Source organism: Camponotus vicinus, unplaced genomic scaffold, assembly GCF_025532165.1.
Source record: "Camponotus vicinus isolate PSW18456_S1 unplaced genomic scaffold, iyCamVici1.0 SCAF_8, whole genome shotgun sequence".
NCBI lineage: Eukaryota > Metazoa > Arthropoda > Insecta > Hymenoptera > Formicidae > Camponotus > Camponotus vicinus.
Window position 1 is genome coordinate 14,897,072 of NW_028141980.1, and position 24,685 is coordinate 14,921,756.

Genomic DNA, 24,685 nt, shown 5'->3' on the forward strand with positions numbered 1-24,685 from the left:
AAACGCGAAAATTAGATAGGTGTGCACCGCGGAAAGCAATTTATTCCATTTTAATTCCGCGCGCGAAAACGTCGTTGCGGGGAAACCGCCTGAATATGCAACGCTGTAAATTGCTCGCGAGAGACGAGAGAAATTTAGATGCGCGCAACGTAAACTCCCTTGTAACATTTCGAGTACTTTAATCGTGGCATTAAAAGAACCGGCAAGGATTCGACATTATCGTCGCGCAGGATACGTTGAGCAGGAACATAGACTGTTGACACAGACAGAGAGATCCACAGATTCGAGCCACGACGAACGTGAAATCGCCCATCTCTCGTTCCAGATTCCACGTACTACTACTGCAACGGAGACACGTCCACCCACACGTCGCAGCAGGGGGGCGGCGGTGGCGGCGGTTGCACCGGCGGTGGTCCGGAGAGCAGCGCCGACGTGGCCAGCCGTTCGCCCCTGGCGGCGACGAGAGCCAGCAGCGGGGCCAGCGCGGCCTCGCCGACCGGAAGCGCGTGCACCAAGCCGGACCACACCTCCGTCACGCCGACGGACCTCTATCTCGCCTGATGGTCGAACCGCGCGAATATCGGGGGGAATGGCCTCTGGCCGAGTGTACTCCCGGTAATCGGCGGGGAGGCAGCGGGCTCTGCGACAACGGCCGCCATATCACGAAGAGACACCACGTCGAAATTAAGCAATGATCTCTGATTTAACCGCATCGGGAAAGCGCGCGGTGGAGGGTTCGCATGTAGAATCTATTGAACGGATCAACGGCAGCAGAGGAAGATCGAAGAGGAGGAAAGCGCGGTTGGAAAGAATCTTTTGGGACGTCGATGGAAACCTGGTAAAATGACGTTTTCGGATTAGAGACGTCGAAGAGATTCTAGAAGTTTTCTAAACGTTGAACGTGGATCGGAGGAAGAACTGGAGAATTTTGATTTAATTGATAAGCGCGCGATGTGATACCAGGTAAAGCGAACTTGATGCGAGTGACGTCGATCGTGTCGAAATTGGCGTACAGAGTTCCCTCGCGTCGCCGCTATAAATGTCAGTTACTGCGTTTTATTTATTTCCATCGCGATCCGAGGAAACAATCGTCGATCGATTTCGATCAATCGATCGACTCGTAAATTGCCGACAATTGGCGGCGACGCGAGTAGATCGAACGCTCGAGAGTCGATCACGTCGTAGACGATATCGCTGCGGCTCTCTGGACAGAGCACGCGGTGATAGGTAGTTTAATTTAATGATCCTCAGTTAGCGTAATTTCCGCGCGATGGTCCACGCGAGCACGCGCTTGCGTTAGCAAACGTAGTCGCCGACCATGTAAATATATATAAATTGAACATATATAAATAAGAATACAAAAAATATATATATATTATATATATGATCTGTGTAAACAAAAAAGTCAAGCGCTCCGATGGCACGTTTATTCTCTCCCGTAGGCACGACGAACCCCTCCTCATCCCCTAAGAGTATCGTAGAGTATAACTCGATAAGTTTGAGATTTTTAAATCAGGAGTCGACGTAACGATCACTACTGTTAAGGATATTATATATATTTTTTGTAGAAACCAAAGACCATACACACACACAAACATACACGAAATGCGCGAGCAAATCCATAAACACATGCACGTACACATGTCACACGCGTACCACCCACGCACGCAGCACGCACAGGCATTGATACACGTAACGCGGATAGTCGAACGAACGAGCACGTCGCGCAACTGTGGCAAAAAGCGTGCTGGTTTTGAGCGGCGGATATTTTTCCGCACGGATGTATCACGCGTAATCGCGAGCGGCGTGTATAGGATCGACGTAAAGTCATTAATTAAAGAACAAAATAATGGAGATAATTGAAATAAAAGAGATAGCTTAAACAATTTTAAAATTAAAATATTCTTTCACTGTCCATGCTCGATTAAAAAAAAAATTTGTTGTCAAGATAAGCATGTGAATCGCAGCAGGATATCGAGCGCCATTGTATGGAGAGCATTCGTACTCGTGATAATTAGCGCAAGTCGGCGCATGGACATTTCCTCGACGGCCCGGCGATCACGCTCGTTCCCCCGTTCCGTTCGACGCGCTTCCGCTTTACGGCGGAAGCCGTGCTGCTTCCCGCTCGCCGTCGGGCAGAACGCGCCCGAAGAAGATTATCACGAAGGCGCAATTAGCGGCCGGGCGCGTCGGTGATTTTTAATGAGAAATTACGCTCGCGCGAGAGAGCAGTTCCCCGATTTAATAATCGCGCTAATCATTGACGCCTCGGCAGCGGCACGCGCTACCAATTTCATGCGTCTCGGAATTAATTCAGCCAGTACGCCGTACAACGTTGTAGATCAGAAATTGCTTGGCGATACTTAATCCGACAATTTCTAGTCACACACGCGCGCGCACACATATACACACACACACACACACACACGTACACAAATATACTCAAAGGGAAGGTGCGCTAGTGAACAAAATATTGCAATATGTTTGAAGTAATCCAAAGGCGAATATTGTCTTATAATGTTAAACATGTCGATGTGTAAGAGACATTATTTGAACTGTTAGCGTCGATCCAAAGCGCACTCGCGAAATCGAAATTATCGATCCCAGCTAATTGGCCAAATTTCCCAAATCTCTCACCTAATGTTCCGTCCGTGTCGATCGCCTTTCGCCCGATAATTAGACCGTACTCGCGAGGATCAAACGTTTCGTCCCCCACATCATGTCTTTTGCGTTACGCTCTTTAGCAACTTTTATCTTGATTGAAAGCTAATTAACAATTGTAATTAGCGATTGCAAATAAAATGATTAAATTGTTAGTCGAACGGCAAATTGCGATATTACTTACACTCACAATAGCGTGATACGAAGCCGTGCGGGAAGGTATAAGCGCAGATGCAGAAAAGATGCGAGAGATTGCTACCGTTTTCTTCTTTCGCGCTTTCTATAAATCCCGGCGACACAAGTTTCCCAGTTCGGTACTGTCGAACGAAAGGCACAAATTTTTAGAATAGTTCGAGAAGCGATAACGTGCGTATACGTTTGCATCTTGAGTAGCCGAACATCGGCTGGATGTTGCGTCCGATGCTCGGTGCGATTATCCCGCGATCGATTATTGCGTACTTATACATTGTTATTTTATTGCTATTATCGTAATGACGCTGATTATATATATATTAATTCTTATTCTATTTGCTATTTTCACTATTTTCATTATTTTATCACGATTATTATTATTATTATATTATTATTATATTATTATTGTATCATCATCACACACATCTTTATTATATTATTATTTAATACCTTTATTATTTATTAATTGTAATGATGACCTATGTGTAATAAGTTTTGCCAAAGAACCTGTCGAGAGAGCAATATTGCAGTAAACGTTTTCTAGCCTCCATAGGAAAAAAAGCAGTTGATGAAGCACGATTAATAATATTGAAAAATTAAGTGTGAAAAACGCAGAGATAAATGACTGTGCGCGGCATTCGAGTGATAGGCGAAAAATTCATGAAAATTGTAGATTCGCGAATCTCTGTGAGATTTCGACTCGAGGATGCCGCGGCCGCGCATTTTTAAACACAATTGTCTCATTTTATTTCGATTCGTCTCCCGTGTGATATTCTTGTTCCGTGCGCCGCTCTTGCCGAGTCTCGCTGTTGATACTTGCAAACAAAACTCTGTACATCCTTTTTAAATAAATATGAGGTTTATATGAACGTGGTCTCTACGCTTTTTAACTCTCTATAATTTCTTCCCTCTTCATCATATATTATGTATTTTAAATAAATATATAACGTTTATATGAACTTCATTTCTATGTTTAATTACCTATAATAACTTACTTTTCAACATATATTGTCAAAGACACATTCAAGATTAAAGATTTTATATATGTGTAATAACTTGATTAAATAGCTAATGATGTAATGCAAAAATCAAAGGTATCTGCAAAATATCATTAAGAATAATTATCGTTGGCTCTTTTTCTAAAGCACGCGCAATTTATCTTCAAATTAACTTATCTAGATATTAGAGAGAATTTTTTAAAAATTATTTTTTATCATTCACACTGTAATATTATAAAAGAAAGAAATATTAAAGATAAAGTTAAATTATCAGTTCTCTTATCGCAGCATTGTATTAGATATAGTAAAATTGCGATAGAGAGTTACGATAGATGCAATAAAATATAAATATACATCTTTTAACTATTTATAACGCATATAAAAACATATTTTTGTTGCATATATATAATGAGCACAATATTTATATCTCTCAAATTGTAAAAACTAATTAAATATTTGAAGCTGAGAAGAGGTACATTTAGCGACATCTGTTTGCAGTCATATAAATTCCTGTGCAGAAAATCGATAATGACAGAAAAATTACAGAAAAATATTTTCATAAATTATAAGAGAGTAAAATTTTGTATTATAAATACATAGCTTATTTTTATACGAGAATTTTCAATTTTCAGCCTTTTCCGTTTCTGATGGCAATGCATCTTTAGTTGTAAACGTATATCTCTCCTTTATCGGCGTTATGCAGTCTGACGCATCAGAGAGCATGTAGCCTGCACTATCTATATTATCGCTATACGATATTTTAATCAATTAAGAATGTGTATAGATATGGGTGTTAGAAAAATATATTAATATAAAATTTAGTTTTTTTTCCTTATATATAATATTATATTCAATAGTTCACAAATGTTGAATATATCTTTCCAATATATTCAATAACACATACACATTCTCGGAATATTTTGTAGAAAATAGAAATATTTACCTATATATAAATATCCGGAATTAATAATAATGATCATTATCTTATTTAATCGCATACTTGCTCCTTGTGTTCAAAATTGTACAATATTGTATATTTTAACTTAAAAAAATATTGTTGCCTTTATATATATTTACTTATTGTAAATATAACTTTCAGCACCGCCACGTCCGAAACCTGTAATCATAATAATCGCTTCGTTAGATGGATCTCCTTGATATCGCAAGCGGTGGAAAAATTTAATTTGAAAACAGTATAAAGTGCGATGAGATGTGCATATAAACGAGTGGAATAAGGGGATGAGAGAGATACATATTAATTTAATATATTAAGTGCAGAGGACACGACGACGTTCTACGAAGGGTTTTGAATATGAAGCAGTTTTAGGAGAAACGAAGCGCAACGCGCTCAAGCCGAGACGAAGCTTTCCACTTACCTCCTGGACCGAACAGGGCTGCATAGCAAGGGTGATTGCAATAGGGTTTCCCTTCGTGCTCGGCATGACCCCCGGGTGTTAGGGTCTTATTGCATTTCTCGCAGCGTAAACACGAACCGTGCCAATCTTTGCCTAAGGATGTCTTCCTCTCGGCTGCAACACAAGATGAATGTTAACGCGCGTTTCGTAACGTAAAAGGTGGTTCACCGCGGCGGAACTGGTCGCGCTTTCCATATTAAATTTTATCTTCCTACGCTAATGAGAAAACCGCATTAGCGTATCGCTTCCCAAGCGCGTTTGCTAACGCAAGAGTAATCACTGTGAAAGAAACAGAATTTAGTGAGCACACATGTTAATGACAAAGGATGATGACACACCGGACGGTAATGTTACTTGAATGATATATTTGCAATATCCGAAATAAAATGAGATCTGAAAGAAAATAATATTTAATAAAAATAATTTTACCAAAATAGTATTATATCGTCTTATTTGCAGCAAAATCGAAAGCCCCAAGTGTATTGAACACATCTGAATTGTGGATGGTGAGAATGAGAAACGGATGGTATGAACCTTTCCATTAGCAATTTCGAAATTAGAAAATCCAATGTCAAAGTCCCGATGGAATCAATCGGTGTATGTTATTTATTAAAGGCGCGAACGCGAAACATTCTGCGGGAGTATTTCACAAAGGATGTCGCGTCGTCTGTAGATTCCAACAAAAAATCTTTAAATCTCCCTCGTATGCGAGTCACATTATACGTGTACCTCAGCTCAGTTAACTCCCAGATGCATCTACGGAAATTTACATCGGGATGTGCATACGAAAGGCTCACCCTTGTTACCATAGGATTGTTGGAAAAAAAGATGAAACGATACAAGAGAAAAAATACAAGACTCATTCAGATCATATTTTTTTGAGATATTGCAAATTTTATACGATGTCGTTTTGAAATATTACATCTTTTGTTATTTGTGTTATGTGTATGTAAATATATATTTTTAATCCTAAATTTATTCTGGATTATCAATTCTAAATATTTGGAAAGACAATAAATAATCGCATGCATTCTTTAAAGGAGACAAATATATCACTTTAGTAATCCTCAGTAGTTATCAGTAGGTAATATTATTAATTAATCATATATAAGATAAAATATATTGATAAAGATAAGTCTCCTTAGTCGGCTTATAATATAATTTTCCGCGAAGTAATTTTTGCGATTTTCCGCTTTAACTAAAAATTCGCGAATTCCATTTTAACTTACGAGAGTTGACATTTCATTGACTTCTAATACCCTTATTCATGAATATAGCTCATACGTATCCGGCGACTCGACAAAAGATTCGACGAAAGCCGGAGACCGATTTTTCTTTCCTCCGCTACGACGTATCACGCCATTAGAGCGTATCAAACCTCGCGGGGGAGACAAAAAAAAAGAGACACAAAAAGAAAGAAAAAAAAGAGGCAAGAGAAAACCGCAGCGAGCTGGTGGTTGCATTCAAACGCTCCACCGTGTCTAAGAAGGAGCACAAAGGGCGGTAGCGCCAGCGAGGGAAATTGGAAAATGACGAGACGAGAGTGTGCAGTGGGTGCGCATCGGGGAGGAGGAAAGGATGCATCGGTAAAAGCGCGAAATGCAGCGGAGGATGAGGAATATGGCGAACGTACGGCGGGAGAGAAACAAGATCCAAGAGAGAGAGAGAGAGAGAGAGAAGGCGCGCGGTGTGTATCGCGGGTAAGAAGGGTGCGCGCATAAAGGGCCATTAGTTAATTAACTCCTAATTATCTGACGACGGAGAAGCGGGCGCATAATCGTCAGCGGCACATTCGCCGCGCGCGAAAAGGCAGAGACAGTGCCGTGAACGCGATTCGTTGTACCCGGGGAACTAAACAATCAGCCACCGCCGTCATCGTCGCTACGTTGATTGCATAGGTTCCCTCGGAACGTCATTCTCCCTTCAACCTTTGGGTCCTCCGGCCCCGTCGTTTCTTTCTCTCCCTCGACCTCGTCGACCGAGACCGTCTCTTGTCTTCCACCGCGATCCTCGCCCACGCTCGCTTCTTTTCAAACCGCCGTCCGCAACTATCGTACCTTCCCCCTCTTCCCTCGCACGCGGTGCCTTCTTCCCTTTGGGTACCCGAGAAAACCCCTCGGAGATCTCGCATCACGCCGGTCCCTTCTCCCTCTCCCTTTCCAACGGTAGCGGGGGTTGCGGCGGGAAACTCCAACCTACTCTCTTCGCGAGTTCTCTTCTTCTACCTTTTCGTATCATGAGACCTAGCTATTCTTCTGCAAACCTGTTTCATGCTGCGTCTGTGTTGTTCTTATTAGTACCTGTGCGCGCGCGTGCGATATATACCAACCGCGTCTCCTTTGTTGTTGTCCTCACGGCTGGACAGTTTATCGTTGTGTGTTGCACTTTGCCCGATGCAGTTTCCTTGCTCTCATCCCATCGTCGCATTTCACGTCACGATTTCTCCTTTTCCCGTTTCTCTTTTTGAATTAGCATACTTTTTTTCTGTGTATATTTGACAAATGCAGACACGCAATATATAATTCAATTGCTAGCGTGAAAAAATTTCAATGACTCGCATTCGTTTTCGAGCATTTTACACGGAAAGGGAGTGTCCCTTTTTTTCCAATCTGTCGTCGTGATCTAACATTCATATCGCATGTTCATTCGTGCCGCGTGAAAAATGCAGTCCATTCCGTTAGTGTCAGTGGACTTTAAAAAAGTTTCGGGAGGAAAAACAAGTCAATTAAAAATGCACGTCTAAACGCGAAACTGACACGCGTCGACTCTTTTTCAGATTCGTGTTCTTGTCTATCGTCGGAATGAGACGCATCCAAGATGGCCTTGTTTCTACGGATCATTTGATACGCGTATAAAAAATAATAAACCGAATAATAGATAATTAGTAAATATTCTATTATATAAGGTTTAGTTAGCGGCTTAAATACACTATTTGATACAAGTATCAATCGGTGTAAGCTAGGCCATCGTGTATCGAATTTTTCGCGAATGTATCAGTTCTGAAATCTAAAAAAAAGAACCTTGGACTTTGCAGGTGAATGCGCACGATAACTATCCGTCTACACTGTTTATCTATGGCCGGACAGAACTATTATGCGCAATGCGCGAGTCTCAAAGTGCACATTCGACTAATAGATAACGTTATCACACGCGCAACGTTTCGCCGACTACTAATTACGGTACAAGTTACAAAGTACGATGCAGTATTATAGCGCGTTTGAAGTAGGTTTCGAGGCCGTCGTTTCCTTGTTTTCGAAAATCATCGTCGATAACGGTCGTCCGGTTTTCCGAATATAAAAACGAATTGTAACGCGCATCGACGAACTGATGATGAGCAGAAGTCATTCGTTATGAAACGGACACGTTATGCTGCCAACTTAATCTCATGCAAATCCGCGGTCCTTCGCAGCTTGGTGCAGCTTCTGCTAGAACTACGAATTGTTTATTTTGTAGAAACTCTGATTGGATTATTCATTCACATTTTATCTTGTAGTAAAAACTCGAGTCTTGAATACAGTGAAACGGACTGACATAATATTTGCCGAGGTGAATTCCGAGGTCGTTTAATGATATCATTGATGTCGTCACCGCGCGTTTACCATTTCAAGTATTTATGTTTGTCTGATATTCTATCCCTTTTTTGTACAGCTTGAATCTTATGAATTTAAGCACAAAGATAAATAGACAGAAACAGATAGATAGATATATATTAAGAGAGAAAAGAGATAGAGACAGAGAGAGAAAGAGAGAAAGAGAGAGAGAGAAAGAATATTTTATATTATATATATATATTTTTATGTAATACATTTTATATTGTATTTATCTCTCTTTTTCTTTCTTTAAAAGAATATATATATTAAATTATAAAATATAAAATATAAATGGCATATATTTATATGCAAGTCGTACCATTAATAGTATTGCATTCTATTTATTATCAAATATGATTCCTACTGCATTTTCCGGGAAGATGATAATAATAATAAAAAGATATAGTTACATATATATAATATCAGAGAAAAAGAGAAATCAAAAATTTATGCAATATATTCTCTACTTTTAATTACTCTAAACTTTCATATCATACGACGCACACAGTTTACAAACTCATAAATTGTGATTATTACGTTACGTCTTTATCGATGTGAGATACTCAATAACCTCTTCTCTTCGCTATACAAATGATCGACACAATAACTTATTACGTAATTGCGCTTACGAAACAGCAGTGCTCAAGAACAATTTTTACAAATAAAATTATGCCACTTTTCACTTTTCCACTCTCGAAGAGAGACGAGAGTGACATAAGAAAATAACTCGAATACAGGACTACACTTTAAGAGTCACATTAAATTAGTAAATAAAGCCTTACTCTCTCTATATAATTCTACTAATTATAAGATCAGATTTCTCGATGCTACGAACGTACAAGATGATCAACGTTTACGATTGTCACTTCGGTAGAAGGTACACTTCGTAGAATCGGAAATTTTCGACCCGTGAAAATTATACTAGTTTCGACGTCTTGGCGCCGCGATAATGTAATTGTCATCTTACCAAAGTACACAGGTTTGTCGCACTTTGGGCAATTCGGCATCTCGTTAGGCGTACCGACTCCTAGCTCGACTGTGCGTCTAACTAACGGAAAGATGCTCTCAGCGGCGTGGCCAGAAGCGTACTGGCCCTGAGAGAGGCCCGGCAAGGTAGTAACGCGACGCTCTCTCCAGTTGATTGAGCGTGTGAACGTGTGTTAAGGCTAACGGCTGCACAAACCGAGAGTCCGGCCCCGGCTGTGGCCGCGTGTGTCTTAAGCGTCAGGGCAAATGTTACCTGTGCTCGCGTCGTTATGCAATTCCGTGTGCGAGCATCTACGCGTGTCCGTATGTATACACACAGGGTGTCTTGGATACACCGCACGCTTTGTGGAATTCTTTAGCACCTGCCATTAATAATTACCCTCCATCTCGATAGAATCTTTCCGCAGCTCTCTATAGCGTTACTTCCTCTATATCTAATATGGAATTATAACAGAAACTGCCAGCTCATTTATCGGCTTTGCCCGCTGCAGGCATCAATAATTTAAATTTTATATCAAATGCTATTCTATTCGTTTATATCAATATTGCGAATCTAAAAATGCATATAAATAATTAAAAGTGTAGTTTTCTTTATTTTCTTGTTCTTTTATTTATTAGACATTCTACATATAAAAATGTAAAAATTGCTAAATAATGTATATTTTTTATTTATCGTTTCTTTGTCTTTGTTTTACTTTTCATTGTAACCAAGTATTGTATATTTTAAAGAATTACATTGCAAAATTATAATAAATCTCATTCATTCTATGGTTTATTTATTCAATTAAAAATAGTGATCGCTTAAGAAACATTAATAGGTTTCGTATGTACCTAGAAAAATCGATTCTAATCGAATTCTTGATCGAAAAATTAGTAGAAAAAAATGTGAAGAATCCAGGGCATTCTGTACGTGTACCAGATACTAAACTAGTAACGGACGGGGCTCGAGGTTGGCTTCGTTCGATACGTTCGTTACTTTCTTCTAACGCGCTACGAAGTAATCCCGTTAGCTCTATTGTGAACAAATTCGTTATCAAAACGCGACGCAACGCGACGCAGGTTCACGAGCATTCAGATCGATAGTTCGTTACACGCGAATATAACGGAACAGAAGGTATCAAGAGGTATCGAACGGCGGAATGTACTCGCTTCGAAGGTATTTACTCATAAAACTGCAACGCGATATCCACGAAATTAATTAATTATCGGAATTTGGGTCGGGGGAGGAGACACCGCGTAGCTACGCCCGCGTAGCCGGAGGGCGATGTGGAAAATTCCGCTGCGAATTTTGGAATTTATTTTAACGAGATTATACAAATATCCGGGGCCGCGAGTTATTCGCCGCTGTAAAAAAAAAATTCAACGTTCGACACGCCGCGATCTTTACTTTCCGCAGTGCGATGCGATACGTTGCCATGCGTTTATAATTATTCTGTCCGCGCGCGCTAATAGAATACGAGATTTTTATCCGATAATAGCGGTTGTGTAAACATACAGGGGGAAAAAAAACATCGGATGCATCGGAGTCCATGAGTAATTATGTCAATTAGATTATTTACGAGCTACGCGGAACTAAGGAACATACGCGAATTAATGCGATATTAAAACAGGATCGCGCGCCGAAATAAGAAACACGACCACATCCGCTTCGCGTGCCCACATCCGCTCGATGGCGATTAGATGCCCGCATTAATTGCGCGCGTCGCGCGCCAGTCGTTGGCGAGCGTTATGGGATTCGCGGACCTGTGATTAATTCGCGCCGTCGACACGAAGGAGAAGAATGACAGCGAAGCACGAATGCGATCCAGATCACGTCGCGCTCGTGTTGGCGATCGAGAACGGCGAGTTTGATCGAGCGAGCGAGATTTTGGCGCGCGACAGTCAAAACAGATACGTTCACCCGGTGGGTGCTCTCCAGGTGACGGCCCTGCAGGTGGCTGCCTGGCAAGGGAGGATAGATCTGTTGGATCGACTGTACGAGAAGGGTGCTCGCGTAAACGACGCGGATAAAATCGGCAGATGCGCTCTTTATTACGCGGCGCATCGCGGAAACATCGACGTGACAGAGTGGCTTCTCCGACACGAAGGATGCGTCGACGCCAAAGTCGGGATCTACTCGTGCACCAAGAGCAGCCCGGATACTTCGTTGATGACATCTTGTTTCGTCGGAAGAAAAGTTCGTATCGCGAGAAGGATCATCGAGATTTTATTAAGCTCGATTTAAAGAATTTTATTCTTCCCTTTCGTCGTTTCAGTTGCCGTTACCCGTGTGCTGGGGAAGGACACCCTTGCACGAGGCGGTGAAGAATAATCATGCCGACGTCGTGCGCGCTTTGGTGGAACACAGCGCGGATGTGAACGCAAAGGACGAGCGCCTCATCACTCCTTTACTCTTGGCGGGGAGCGTCGTGAATCGCGATGACCTCAAAGAGATGACTAAGTTCGTGGAGATCGTCAAGATTCTGGTCGCCGCGAAGGTGTTCGTCAACGTTATTCATCCCGACACGGGTATTATTGATCAACCGAGCGTTACGCAATAGAATCGCGCTGTGTGTCATCGTCGCGGTTTTTACTCGACCGCAAATTCGTCAGCGCCGAAAAAAAACTCCCGACAATGTCACACGCCGTCTCTCTGTCATTCGAGTTTACAATCGCGCGCAATTCCATCAGGTACCACGGCGTTGCATAACGCGGCGATGCTGGGCAGCGCAGAAGCGACGGAGATATTATTGTCGAACGGCGCGTGGCCGATGTACAAGTGCAAAAGCTCCGGAAGCACGCCGCTTCACATTGTCGCGAGTACAGGAAGCATCGAGACGCTGATGGTTCTACTCGAGGCAATGTTACCTCATAACATTGACACTCGCGATCAGGTCGGTTCATCGGATGTTTCTTTTCGCTTTGAGGATGAAACAAAATTGCACCGAGATGACACTTTGCTTCTCTTCGCTTAGATCAATCGTACGGCTCTTCATAGAGCAGCTTATCGGGGTCATCGCGAATGCGTACGAGCCTTGATCGAACACGGAGCTAACTTGGTCGCGACGACGAAGACCGGCATCACCGTCGTTGATGCCATATTCGCTCACATCCCGCGACCATTGGCCTTTATAACGGAAATTCTGGATTCTTGCGTACGAACGACTAATAATTCTCCTCTAGAGACATACGACAATGTAAGAATTGCTTGGACTTTAACGCGGGTAGTGACAGATATATACTGTTCTTACTCTAAGATATATCGCCGTTACTAAGTTCTGATGAATGTTTCTGTTAAAGATCATTGTCGACTTCGGTACATTGGCTCCGAAGCACCAGATGCAAATGGCAGTAGTCACGGCTGTTATAGCCGCAGCGTCGGATATAACGCAACTGGCGATATTACAGCATCCACTTGTGGAGACGTTTCTCAGACTGAAGTGGGCGAGATTAAGAATATTCTTTTTCTTTCTTATGCTCGTGCATTTGTTCTTCGTCATTTCCCTCTCGATTTACGCCATAATGTTTGTGCGAGACAATACTGACCACGTAGTGACTAGAAGAATTCTCGAGATCTGTTCCTGTTTTTTGCTATTTCATAATATGATTCAAGTTTTACTAGAGCCGAAGTAAATACGAATTCAGATAATTAAAATTTGCTAGAGGAAAGATAAAATCGACATATATCGACATATATTTCTCAACAATTAAACGTTGCACTTTATTAAAACTGATATAAACTTGATTCTTTAGTTAATTAATTTAGATACAAATTCATATTTTTTTTCATTTATTACTTTACACTAAAATCAGTTTTTGCAATTTCAATTGTCAGTGTTTATTGGCGATAAATTTCTCATTTCAATTTTTATTTGCTTTACAAACAATTTATTAACAAAAATAAAAATATAGTGTTTGAACAATATCGTTATTAAAACTGTGGTCTGAATCTGATAGGAAATAATCTTTAATAAAAATATTTGTAAATATTTGTAATAATTTTTATTTTACAAAAATAAAATATGTCGATTTTAATCTCTTTTCTCTACGTTTTTGAATGTTTATAAATTAACCTGTATATTCAATTATATATTTTTAAACATTTCAGACATTATTTAAGGCAACTCGAAACATGGTTATCATTCATATGCGCCACACTGTCATTGATAACGTCAATAGCGGGCGAATTTGCAAAGTGTTCGAAGGAAGAAATTGAGTCTCATCAATGCGCGCACTGGGTATTGCATTCCATGAGCATCGCAATCTTGCTTAGCTGGATGCAAATGATGCTGTTAATCGGTCGAGTTCCAATGTGGGGATATTACGCACTCATGTTCTCCACGGTGTTGAAGAATATCCTGAAGGTTAGCCGAAATAATCAACTCTAATACTTTTCATATTTCGGAATAAAAATTATGATTAGATTTATATTCTTTATGAAAAATTTATCAAAATTATCACAAAATTTGATTTTCTTCTAAAATTATTCACTTTAATGACAATAACATTGAAATAATACGTTATAATATGTAACCAGTCACGTAATTCGTCGGAATGTATCTTTGTGCATAATCGTTGATCTCCGGATTCTATCGCTCGAGACTGATGACTCGCGCTTCCTATGACGAGCTCTTCAAGCACGAGCACGGTTGAAAAACAGATAGAGGAGACAAATGTACGGATTGTAAAAGTCGCGGCGTGTCGACGATACGCCATATCCCATCGAGATTCCCTCGCCGCGCACCACCCCCGCGATTATAACGACGCGTATCCGGAGCTTTTTACTCTCTTTCAGGTTCTCCTGGCGTTTGGTTACCTGATTGTCGGATTCGCGTTGAGCTTTGCCGTTTTGTTCCACGGGAACGACCAGTTCCGCGATTTGTGGAGGGCCGTCGTAAGGACCGTGGTAATGATGATGGGTGAGTACGAGTACGAGGAGCTGTTCAGCAGAACCGAGAACGGCAGGATGTCTTTCCTGCCAGTCACAAGTAGAATCGTGTTCTTCGTTTTCACCATGCTTGCCAGTATCGTCCTGATTAACCTCATGATCGGTCTGGCAGTCAACGACATTCAAGGACTCGAGAAGGAGGTACAAATCGAATTCAGAGATTGAAATTTCTCTCTCTTTCTTTCCTATACACTTTTACGTACAAATAATACATAAGCTAACAATTCATCGATATGCAATTATTTAATTAACCAGAATAATCAGAGGAATTAATTGAATTAATTATCACATCAGGGTCATATACGCCGATTATTGAAACAAGCGGAGTTTGTCGCACATTTGGAGAGGGTGACATCACACCGAATCTTCCGCGGCAATTGGCTACATCCTCGCTTAAGAATGCTTTTACACTCTAGACGCGACATTCCCACAAAAATTACACTCTTCTCGCGTGAAAATTATTTTCATCACGTGAATCATCTCACGGAACCACCCTCCAAGATTCCTGCCGATCTAGTAGAGGCTTTATTCCTGCTAGCTACCAAGACATTTTATAAGAACGACAAGTATGTATTACGCAATTGATAAACGTGTATTCTTTACTACTTATAGCCTCGAAGATTAAAATTAAATCTTGCTAATGCAATGACGTATTATTTTCTAGTTTGGCGAATAAAAATATAGAGATTGGCGACGCGAAGCTGACTTCCATATTATCCAATTTAGAGGAACAAATACGAGAATTAAAAACACAATATTATCGCAATTTAATGAATCGGAGATCGTTGATGCGGCGTGGATTCAAAAGAAAGTCCGCACAAAGAAGATTGTAAATTATTAACATAATGTGCATAATTGCAATTATTCATCAGCGTGATGAACGCGTATTAATTTGGCAACGGCATTATTACAATCATGAAATCGAATGTCATAGATACAACTCGCTTTATTTTGGCGACATAACATACGACTTTCTTTCTAGAATATTGGAAAGAATAACCGAGAAGTATAAAACTGCAAAATGCACTTGCAAATGCAACACTGAAGCATAATGATAAGTCAGCGATCCACCTTGCCTTTTCAGCTGCATAAAGAGATCCGAGACACGTACAAATGACGTACAGATGTCACCACAAAACTGGTTCGCGTTTCTGCAACCGCAAGCGGCAGAATCGCGCGTTTTATTTCGGTGCGTCGATTATTTTAAAATGAATTTAAATCCGCTCGGGAGCGGATTTTAAGAGACGCTAAATTTTTATAACCCGATCACATATTGTCGGTGGATGCCTCCGCTTTTATTGCCCCGCGATACGTCTCGCGGCGCGGCACTAAAGATAAAACGCTCGGTTTCGCTGAAATTAGCGACGATCAGGCAAGATTTACGCGTAATGACCGATAAGGCTGAATTACGCGGTAATTAATGATATTTACGGTAGTATATAAACCGCGCGAGCTATCGTAGAACCTCGAGCGCGTAGCCGTATCTCTGAATATATACGCCAGTATTAAAGATCTTTTTTTTATTTTATTTTCTCTCTCTTTTTTCTCCAAACACACATGCGTTTAACCGGCGAGTTTCCGCGTGCGCGTCTCCATATATCCGACTGCTAAAAAGCATAGACGATACGCAACGACGGCTTGAGAATTGCGCGGCCGAAAAATATTGCGGAGCATAAATTATAAGCCGGATAAGTATATTTGCGAAATGCAGCGTACACGCTCTCTTTCCAACGGTACACATCGTATCGCGACGGCAAACTCCCACTGCGAAACCCCCGTGCAATTTCGCTGCCTCTTATTCGCCTTCCTGGTGTTTCCTTTTTTTAATTTTTTTTTCGCAGAACATGATTTTATAGGATTTCTGCATCGATAATATGAGAGAGGAACATTTATTCATCTATAAAAAAATGTAAAAAATAAAAAAATTTATTATAAATTTTTTTTATTTTTATCTTTAATATATTTATATATTTAGGTACTTTTAACTTAAATTATATTTCGTGATAATAAAGATACAATTGATTTCATTGCGTATAAATTGCATTAAATAGATTGAAAGACTTAAACATAGGGAGGACATTTTCAAAAACGATCACGTATAATGTTATGCACGATAGATTCGTCGCATTCGTGAAATTTGCGCGGTAGACTAATTAAAAATTTGCTAAATATAAAAAATTACGCACATACAGATACGTATGTACAGTGATGCGGCTGAAATTTAGTTTGGGCAACGGTTTAAAAGGGAACAACGGTAGAGCAAAAAACGGGAGTCGAAAAACTCGCTTGAAGGGAGTCCGCGAATGCAGGCGACTCTCATGCACCGATGCGAATTTAGATGCTTTCATGACGTATTAAATTCGCTTCGTACGTTCTGTATACGTTTCAACGGCACAATTTCGGACTGTCGTCGTAATTTCGGGAACGCGGTTTCTGTTTTCTCGATTTTGCACCGCCAGAGAAAACACGGCTTTTCCCTTTTCCGTCCGCGTATATAATTTTCACGTATTCGAAACGCGCGAGCTCGCCGTGAATTACGGAATAAAAATATGTACGTACGCGAATGATGCAAAAGTCTTTACCCTTCCCCTTTATCGCGGACACAAGTCACGAATAGAGACAAGAAAGGAATGACTGGATAAAATCACGCTAAGTGTGAGAAGAGATTCCCTCCCCGCCCCATAATGCGTTTCTGAAATATTTCTTCTTTTAGAAGAAATAAATTTTTTTTTTAATTTTCCGAATGACTCGCGAAATTTAGTCTCCATTCCAACGTTCTGTCTTCAAGAAATGCGAGTTTTTGTTACTGTTTGAGATAATAAGAAATCACATGACGGATTTGTTCAGCAGGGTTAATTATCCCCTTGAGAATATATTAATTAAACTGAAATTGGTAGCACAACGGGCGGTAGCGGACACATAAATTATCATAAATTACCGCGTTCTTCCGCCGCTATGAAGAAATCACACGTGCACCTGCTCTAACGGGGGCTTCGCCCGTGGAAGCGCGAACGCTCGCGCGCGAAAATAAATTCATCACGACGCCGCCATCTTTTCGCGCGCGATAAGTATGCAAATGTACGCACGACTATTACATATCCGGCAAATTTCGATCCGTAAAAGGAGCACCGAGATTCGAGATTTTTTCTTGCAGCGAAAAAAAAGCTTCGAACAAAAATAAACACATCAATCGGTGACGAGTATCGTCGCGGCTGCTGCGTCATTCGAGAGTAAATAAACAAAAAGAAAGGTCGTTTGGATTTTCCTACCTTTTTATCAGATGCGGAATAATTCGTCAAGAAGCAAGAGACAGTCTCGCATCGACTGTGACTCCAGCCTCCAGCATCATCCGGGAACGGGAAGAAGCGCGATCCTCTCTTCCTCTCCCTCTCTCTCTCTCTCTCATCAACGACGATAATAATAACACAACACGACGACGACAATAATAACAACGCGACAACACAAGGCTCGCGCAGTGGCGTCGGAGCGAAGACGGCGCCGAAACGGATCGGGCGAGATCGGAGTCGCTCGGGCGAGATCGGCTCGCCGCCTTGCCTGCCATGACTGGCCGAGCGCGGCGTCGCGGGGGAGCGAGATGGCGCGTCGGTGAGGGAAACCGCCGCGGTGAATCCGGCGTCGTGATTGGTCGCCGCGTGGGAGAGCCGCCCGTACGAGCTCACCGTCGCCGGCAGTCGGCACCGAGTATTCAAGTCGAGCGCGTCGAGGCATTCGGAGTCGCGGTGAGAGAGAGAATATTATATACACATATATACGTGTATACATATATATATACACATAATATACATATATATACACATATATAAGCGCGGCGGGAACAACACGCAATCTCGCGAACGTCGCTCGTTAACACGTATACGGGCACGATGGCCGCCCGGCGCGTGTACCGTTCGCGACAAAAACAACAACAGTGCCGTACCTGTCGCCGTCGTCGTCATCATCACCGCCGTCATCATCGTAGCGTCGCATTCATCATGCGTCGTGTCCCGCTCGCAGAAATGTCGCGACCGCCGTCCTTGGCGTGCGTATACGCTAGTACGCGCGGACTCTCGTCGCGGTGCGAGCACTGAGGAGCCTTCGTCCGCGGCTAACGTCACGTTAGTGGAGAGAGAGAATCGAAAGCGGTAAAACGACGAGAGCGAAACGGACAGCGCGCGCTCCTCGCCCCGCTACAAACTCGGCGCATTAATATACGGTCTGCCTTGTACATCCACCTACCTCTGTGCGCGTATCTACCGCCTCTTTTTCTTCTATATATATATCTGTCTCTTTTCTCGTCCTACGCTCCTCGCGCGGTTATTGCGGCAATCTTCCCACGCATATCTCTCTCTCTCTCTCTCTCTCTCTCTCTTTCTCCGGCGGCGACGACCGGAAATTAAACTCGCGCGCGAAAAGCGCGTCTCGTTCCGTCGGTAAGACGCGCGGAGTGTGCTTCTGACTCAAGTGACGTCACGTTGCAGGATTACCGCGGTCCACCGGTGTGCACCGGGCAGGTAGCGGCTTCCTTTTTTTCCCCTCTCGTCGTTTCTCGCGTCGAGCAGTGCGGCCTAACCTCGTCGCGCTCGTCGACAAGTGAACGGTTTTTCTGTGCTACGAAGTTGCCTCGGAACGCGCGTTGCACGCAGTGTGAAATTGGCATGGTCCGCGCACAGTGAGACACGGAATCGAGCGCGAATGTGAACACAGTGTATGATTCGAGGGTTCCTTCCTTTTCGTTCAAAGTGCGAGTAAATTGTTGAAACGTCAACTACGCTACGTCATAGTTTCGAGTCTTGCCCAAGGGACTCTGAGCGCCTCCGGATCTCCGCCGAACGTCGTCGCCGAATCGACCGGAAGGAGCGAAAAGACACGCCTCTTCCCCCTTGTCTCGCCCGCTACCTCGTCGATAAGGACTACGAGAGGAAACCGGGGGGACGGTGGCCGTCGCTCGCGTGCCCGCAATAATGCCGCACGTGAGCAGCAGCGGCGACGGCGGCGACGAGCTCGCCACCGAGGACGAGATCAAGCTCTACAAGCATGAAGGCGAGGAGGACAAGACGTCCTCGGAGAACCTCACCGAGGACAAGAGCGACCTCATCGACCTTACTGAATCCGAGGTGCGTCGGAGAATCTCTCGCTCTTTTCGTCGCGCACTTATCTCCTCCTCCTCCCTCTCTTCGACATCCTTCTTCCAATTGCGTACAACGCAAACCATCTTTCTTCCTAGGACATCGAGTATTAAGTGCGTGCATATCGTGTGTTGCAGGAAAAAGTCGCGCTCGCCGGTGGAAGCTACGCGACGACGGGAAAAACATCGACGAGATCGGACCTCAGCCCCGTTTTCGGTAAGTCCTCTTGAAATCTCTCACTCGCAAGTTTCGAGGAAGCTTGCGTTTTTATTCTTTAGCTTAAGTTATCCTCGCCACTCAATATTTTCCGGGTACAACTGTTCAAGGCTCGTAAAAAAAATAAATACACAAGATAACTCACTTTTGTCGCGGAGAGTCGGCTCCTCGATAACCCGCGAGCGACGCGGAAAATCGTATCGACGCGAAATTTCGTCGCGTGAGTTTAATTATTCGTTAACTTGCCTCGTAATCCACCCGAGTAAACGGGATCGATACGCGATTCGTCGTGGTAAACAGCTGGCTGAAGGCTCATTTAAACGAAAGTAATGCCGGCAATTGACAGACGATTAAGGAGAGGATGCGTTTCGCGACACCGATTGTCGTCCCCTCGACGGGACGACAATCGGTGTCGCGAAACGCATCCTCTCCAAAAGAACCCATCCTTTTCACCGAGTTATCCGCGCGATATCGACGCGAACGTTTGCAAAGCGGGTCGTGTATCGCGTATTAATAAATAACGTAACGTACATTCCAAGTTGGAAACAATAGCGTCTCTAACTAGGCTACGCGACGCGAGAAAATATCATAGTCGAGATCGATCGATTTCTCGCCGGGCGATAGGAGGAAATTAAATAATAAACTTTCAGCGGCATCGTTTCTCAACGGTATCTCCGCACCTACAGGTATCCTTCTCTCTCTCTCTCTCTCTCTCTCTCTCTCTTCCTCTCTTTCTCTTTCTCGCGCGCGCTTAGATTAACGTCATTCGAAATCGATCGCGGGCACGATAAGTGCTCGGTCTCTCATAGCCGCTTTCACGGTCCGATGATAATCGCGTCTGTGTGCGTCGGCCGGAGAAAATGTGTGACTCGGATTCCCGGTTAGCTAGACGCTCCTGTTAATTTCCTCGCCATTACGCCGCATTACGTTGCACGTCGTCGAGAGCTTCTACGTCGTCGTCGTCGTCGTCGACGGCGGCGGCCTTATTGCCCACATTCTGTCGCCGCAATAATCGCGATCGCCCGAGGCAATGACGACAATGACACTTGGACAATTCTACGCGATCGCGAGAGAAAGAGAGAGTCGCTCTTATTGAGAGACGACGTCGCGATAGCGGCTACTCGCCAAGTTCTCTTTTCCTCCTGCGAGGATCTGTCATCGCGATGATTACGAAATTTGGATACGAGTAGATTCGTTGCGAGAGTTGGTTTTTGCACGTACGTCATTTCTCTTTACCTCATCTTTCATCGTTGGCGATTATTTTCTAGTCTAAGGACGGAATATTTATTATACTCGCGTTTTTTAATATGCATATATTGGCTGCGATCTAATTAAAAATGATATTTTTGGGTAACATATCGAGATAAAATGTTCTATAGCTTTTTATGAAAGTGAACGATTCTCGCGAGACGAGATAACATCATTGAGTGTCTCACAAAAAATGTAAACAATGCACGTGTTCCTGCATTTCGTGCTTGTCTTCCGAGAAATGAAACGTCGCGAAAACCGTCACAGTTTCTCGCCCCTCGATATCGTCTGCGAATTCTTGGAATTGGCGCGAATTTCTCTGGAAATATAAAAAATCCCATTAATTTTTTACGGTACGTTTTACTATCTAATACTCGAGAGATTCGAAACAAAAAGTTTTCGTTTCGATATCCAATTTCTCGTTATAAAGAGATGTGGGTATATCTGATTACTTTGGAGAAATATTATTTCCAAGTCAGAGTTCTTTTCTAATTTTGTTTCGATATATATTTCTCAGCTTGAGTACCGAAGTGCCTTTCGTTTTTTTTTTAACTTGAATTTATTTTTTCATATCGAATAAAGCTTCCGATGACAGATTCGTTACAGACAAATCGCTCCGACGTGTCAGTAACGTATACAATGAGATGCGTGCCTGACGTTCCCGTTGACCGCCTCTTCCTCTTCCCTGCCAGACTTTGTCACTGACAAATCGATGTCGCGCTACCGCGCACGCTGTCATGCTGTTGCCAAAACATTTTAATGAGTTAACGTGGCCGCACGTCTCCCGACACGTTGTCTCTTGTTTGAGATGTTGCAGGCACGATTACGGCACGTGTGAGTATACGTGTATATGTATATTTATACGTGTGTATATGATTATCGAATATATATACCGGAAACTTTGCGTCTTTCTTAAAAATATCTCCGAACACTTCCGCGGTTTACGCAATCAAACGAAATACATAATCTCTTCATAATCGATGCCCTCCCCCCCTCGATATGTATTCGTATTTTGTAAAATATATCAACGACAATCGTGATATTATAAATCTTATTATTAAATAGCTGGGAGTTTGCATTGATCGGATTCTATCGTCCATGAATCACTTTCGCTTTGTGTATTGATACACGCGAGGATACACGCTAATGAGGAGAAAAGGAATCGTTGCACTCTCCGTCAGAAAACGTGCAAAACGTTACGTCTGGACCCGTTGTAATCGCTTAAGTGGTTAATTATGGTTCTTCGAGGAAGACCGCGCGCGCCAGGCTGAAGCGGAATTAATCTTGGCATCGGCTGACTTCACTAGAGTTGCTTCTCGTGTTTCTTTTTTTTCGTCACTTGTATATACACGTGAAAACTAGTTATTCAGATATATATGTCGAGTAAGAGAAACAGAGAAAGACATATACACATATATTGCGTGTAATGTGGTGTGTCATATTTTGACATCACTTTTAACTAAACTTACAGTGCGTGCATCAATGCTTCATATATATTCGAAATTTCTTGTTTTCCCAGGCGTGTAGTTTACGCGTTTATGATTATAAAAGCAAAATATATGTAAAACAAAGATAGTAACATTTGCGTATAAAAGGATTCGCATTTTTATATCGAAATTCCTGTTGCATGCGACGCGGTATATTTCTGTGATAATCCAATGGCATTGCCTGCGTTGGTTACCAAGGGGGATGATATTAACATAATATTGCAAAACGCAATTCTCGGGCATATTCCTTTTCATATCGCTTACCCCTCCCTTTGCACACGCTATATTCAGTTTCAATAACACCTTGCACTTGGTTGATATTTATATTGGCTTATTATGCTTTCGTACGCGACATCCTCGTTTCATTTCCTTGAAAACCTGGGTAAAACCGAAGAGAACTGTCAGGCTTGGCGATGCGTACGGTTAATTATCGCAAGCGCTTTTCGCTCGAAGCGCAAGATAATTACCGGGGATTTTGCCATCCAGGTACAACAAAGTGTCGCATGAGCAAAGAAAAGTCGTCTTAAGCGACTGTCGAATCGGGAAATGAAAGTCGGCAGAGCGCGAGATGCAGAATCTCGTGTATGCGAAGTTATAGCAGTGATCGAATGACTAGCCGCCGGTGCTTTTACCGCAAGCTCGACCTCTCGGGATCGTAAACGTTGCGACGTATATTTGAATGTACGACGGTAGTTGGAGCTCGGACGATCGCGGAATGTCCTGTGCGCAAAACTTTCTTCTACTTTTCGCGTTTGTAGTTTGAAGTTGAAGCGCGCCGATATCGCGAAAGTATTAGCCAGAAGCTACATTTTTGAGTTGTAAATTTTATTTTATCAGAGTTATTTTAATACGACAGTATGGATTTTACAAAGTATTCATGTGATGAGAGTTATTAAAACTACATGTCAGTTTGTTTCTCAATTGTAATTTCTAGCTGAAAGTTTAAAATGAAATTAGAACATTTATTCTAAAGATTATACTTGCTCGGATAATATTGTTTTTTTTGATAATATTGTTTTAAATTTTTCAAGTAATGATATGATTATTTTTTTTTTAAAGCGAACGAAAATTGAAGTCTGAGAAATTGGTTCCCAAAACTGATTTGTAACTCATTGAAAAATAGATACAAAAACATAGTAAAATCATAGAGAGATAACAGAAGATAACAAAAATGGGACAAATTTAAAAACTTAAAAACTAGATAAGAATAACACGATAAGGAAAGATATGCCGATATTTAGATTACATAATTGAGTTACGTGTATAAATTATTTATCTCTTTTGACAAATTGATATTAAATTTTTAATCAAATTTGAATATCAAAGAAATGTGATATAAATTCGACATTGTCCGTGTATTGTTCTTGAAATGTGAAGAATAGTTGTGACATCTATCTACACCATTCGCGATTTATTCCTGCGATGCGTACGTACACGAGTACTCGCGAAAGGGCGCCTTTCGATATACATAGTTTGTCGCTGCTCGGAAACCGCCTCCGCGCGTTCGGATTGCATCGCGGCGCGCTTCGAAGATCGAAAGACAAAGAGAGAGAGAGAGAGTGGGACAGTAGTAAAAAGTGGGGGAGAGTCAGAAACGATGTGTCTCGTTGTGCGAAGTAATTGACGAGTTCGCGTGTAGGCGGTCGGGCGCCTAGATCGCCTCGAGCGCACCATAGGCTTATCCTTAGAGACGAAAAACGAAACGAAACGAAACGAGCAGCCCTGACGGGCAGAGCCGAAACAGAGAGAAAGAAAGGGAGAGGAGAAGGAGAGGCGTAGAAACGAGGCGAGAGAAAACGAGACGATACGAGAGAGAAAGAGAGAGAGAAGAGAAGAGA

At 42.3% G+C, this 24,685-nt stretch overlaps 4 protein-coding genes across 17 annotated transcripts in view; 3 read left to right on the forward strand and 1 right to left on the reverse strand.

Moving 5' to 3' along the window:
* The window catches only part of Sv (paired box protein shaven), a 152,132-nt gene extending 148,410 nt beyond the window's left edge, over nucleotides 1–3,722 (forward strand). For 12 of the 13 annotated variants that reach the window (XM_083106231.1, XM_083106232.1, XM_083106235.1 and 9 more), the window contains one exon: nucleotides 326–3,722. In XM_083106231.1, coding sequence (XP_082962357.1) covers nucleotides 326–561 — 236 coding nt within the window. In that variant the 3' untranslated portion in view covers nucleotides 562–3,722. The remainder of the gene's footprint in view (nucleotides 1–325) is intronic. The other variant, XM_083106242.1, reaches the window with a different exon arrangement.
* Nucleotides 3,723–4,402: 680 nt separating this feature from the next.
* Nucleotides 4,403–10,035, reverse strand: LOC145975634 (cysteine-rich protein 1). Its single transcript, XM_083106251.1, has 3 exons — nucleotides 9,824–10,035; nucleotides 5,228–5,380; nucleotides 4,403–4,968 (listed from the first exon to the last, which is right to left on the reverse strand). Exons 1-3 carry the CDS (start codon nucleotides 9,861–9,863, stop codon nucleotides 4,925–4,927), a joined length of 237 nt encoding a protein of 78 aa, XP_082962377.1. The 5' UTR covers nucleotides 9,864–10,035; the 3' UTR covers nucleotides 4,403–4,924.
* Nucleotides 10,034–16,819, forward strand: LOC145975630 (transient receptor potential cation channel subfamily A member 1 homolog). Of its 2 annotated transcripts, XM_083106230.1 has the most exons (10): nucleotides 10,034–10,146; nucleotides 11,762–12,019; nucleotides 12,099–12,351; nucleotides 12,514–12,716; nucleotides 12,798–13,019; nucleotides 13,123–13,451; nucleotides 13,931–14,186; nucleotides 14,618–14,911; nucleotides 15,065–15,336; nucleotides 15,435–16,819. In XM_083106230.1, the coding sequence occupies exons 1-10, from the start codon at nucleotides 10,090–10,092 to the stop codon at nucleotides 15,601–15,603; spliced, it is 2,313 nt and encodes a 770-aa protein (XP_082962356.1). In that variant the 5' UTR covers nucleotides 10,034–10,089; the 3' UTR covers nucleotides 15,604–16,819. The 2 variants fall into 2 exon arrangements, with proteins under 2 accessions (XP_082962356.1, XP_082962355.1); XM_083106229.1 differs by lacking the exon at nucleotides 10,034–10,146 and having other exon boundaries at nucleotides 11,499–12,019.
* A 1,632-nt stretch (nucleotides 16,820–18,451) lies between these two features.
* Nucleotides 18,452–24,685, forward strand: part of LOC145975629 (protein pangolin, isoforms A/H/I/S) — a 179,321-nt gene continuing 173,087 nt past the window's right edge. Inside the window, exons 1-2 of the mRNA XM_083106228.1 lie at nucleotides 18,452–19,884; nucleotides 20,034–20,112. Coding sequence (XP_082962354.1) covers nucleotides 19,732–19,884; nucleotides 20,034–20,112 — 232 coding nt within the window. The 5' untranslated portion in view covers nucleotides 18,452–19,731. The remainder of the gene's footprint in view (nucleotides 19,885–20,033; nucleotides 20,113–24,685) is intronic.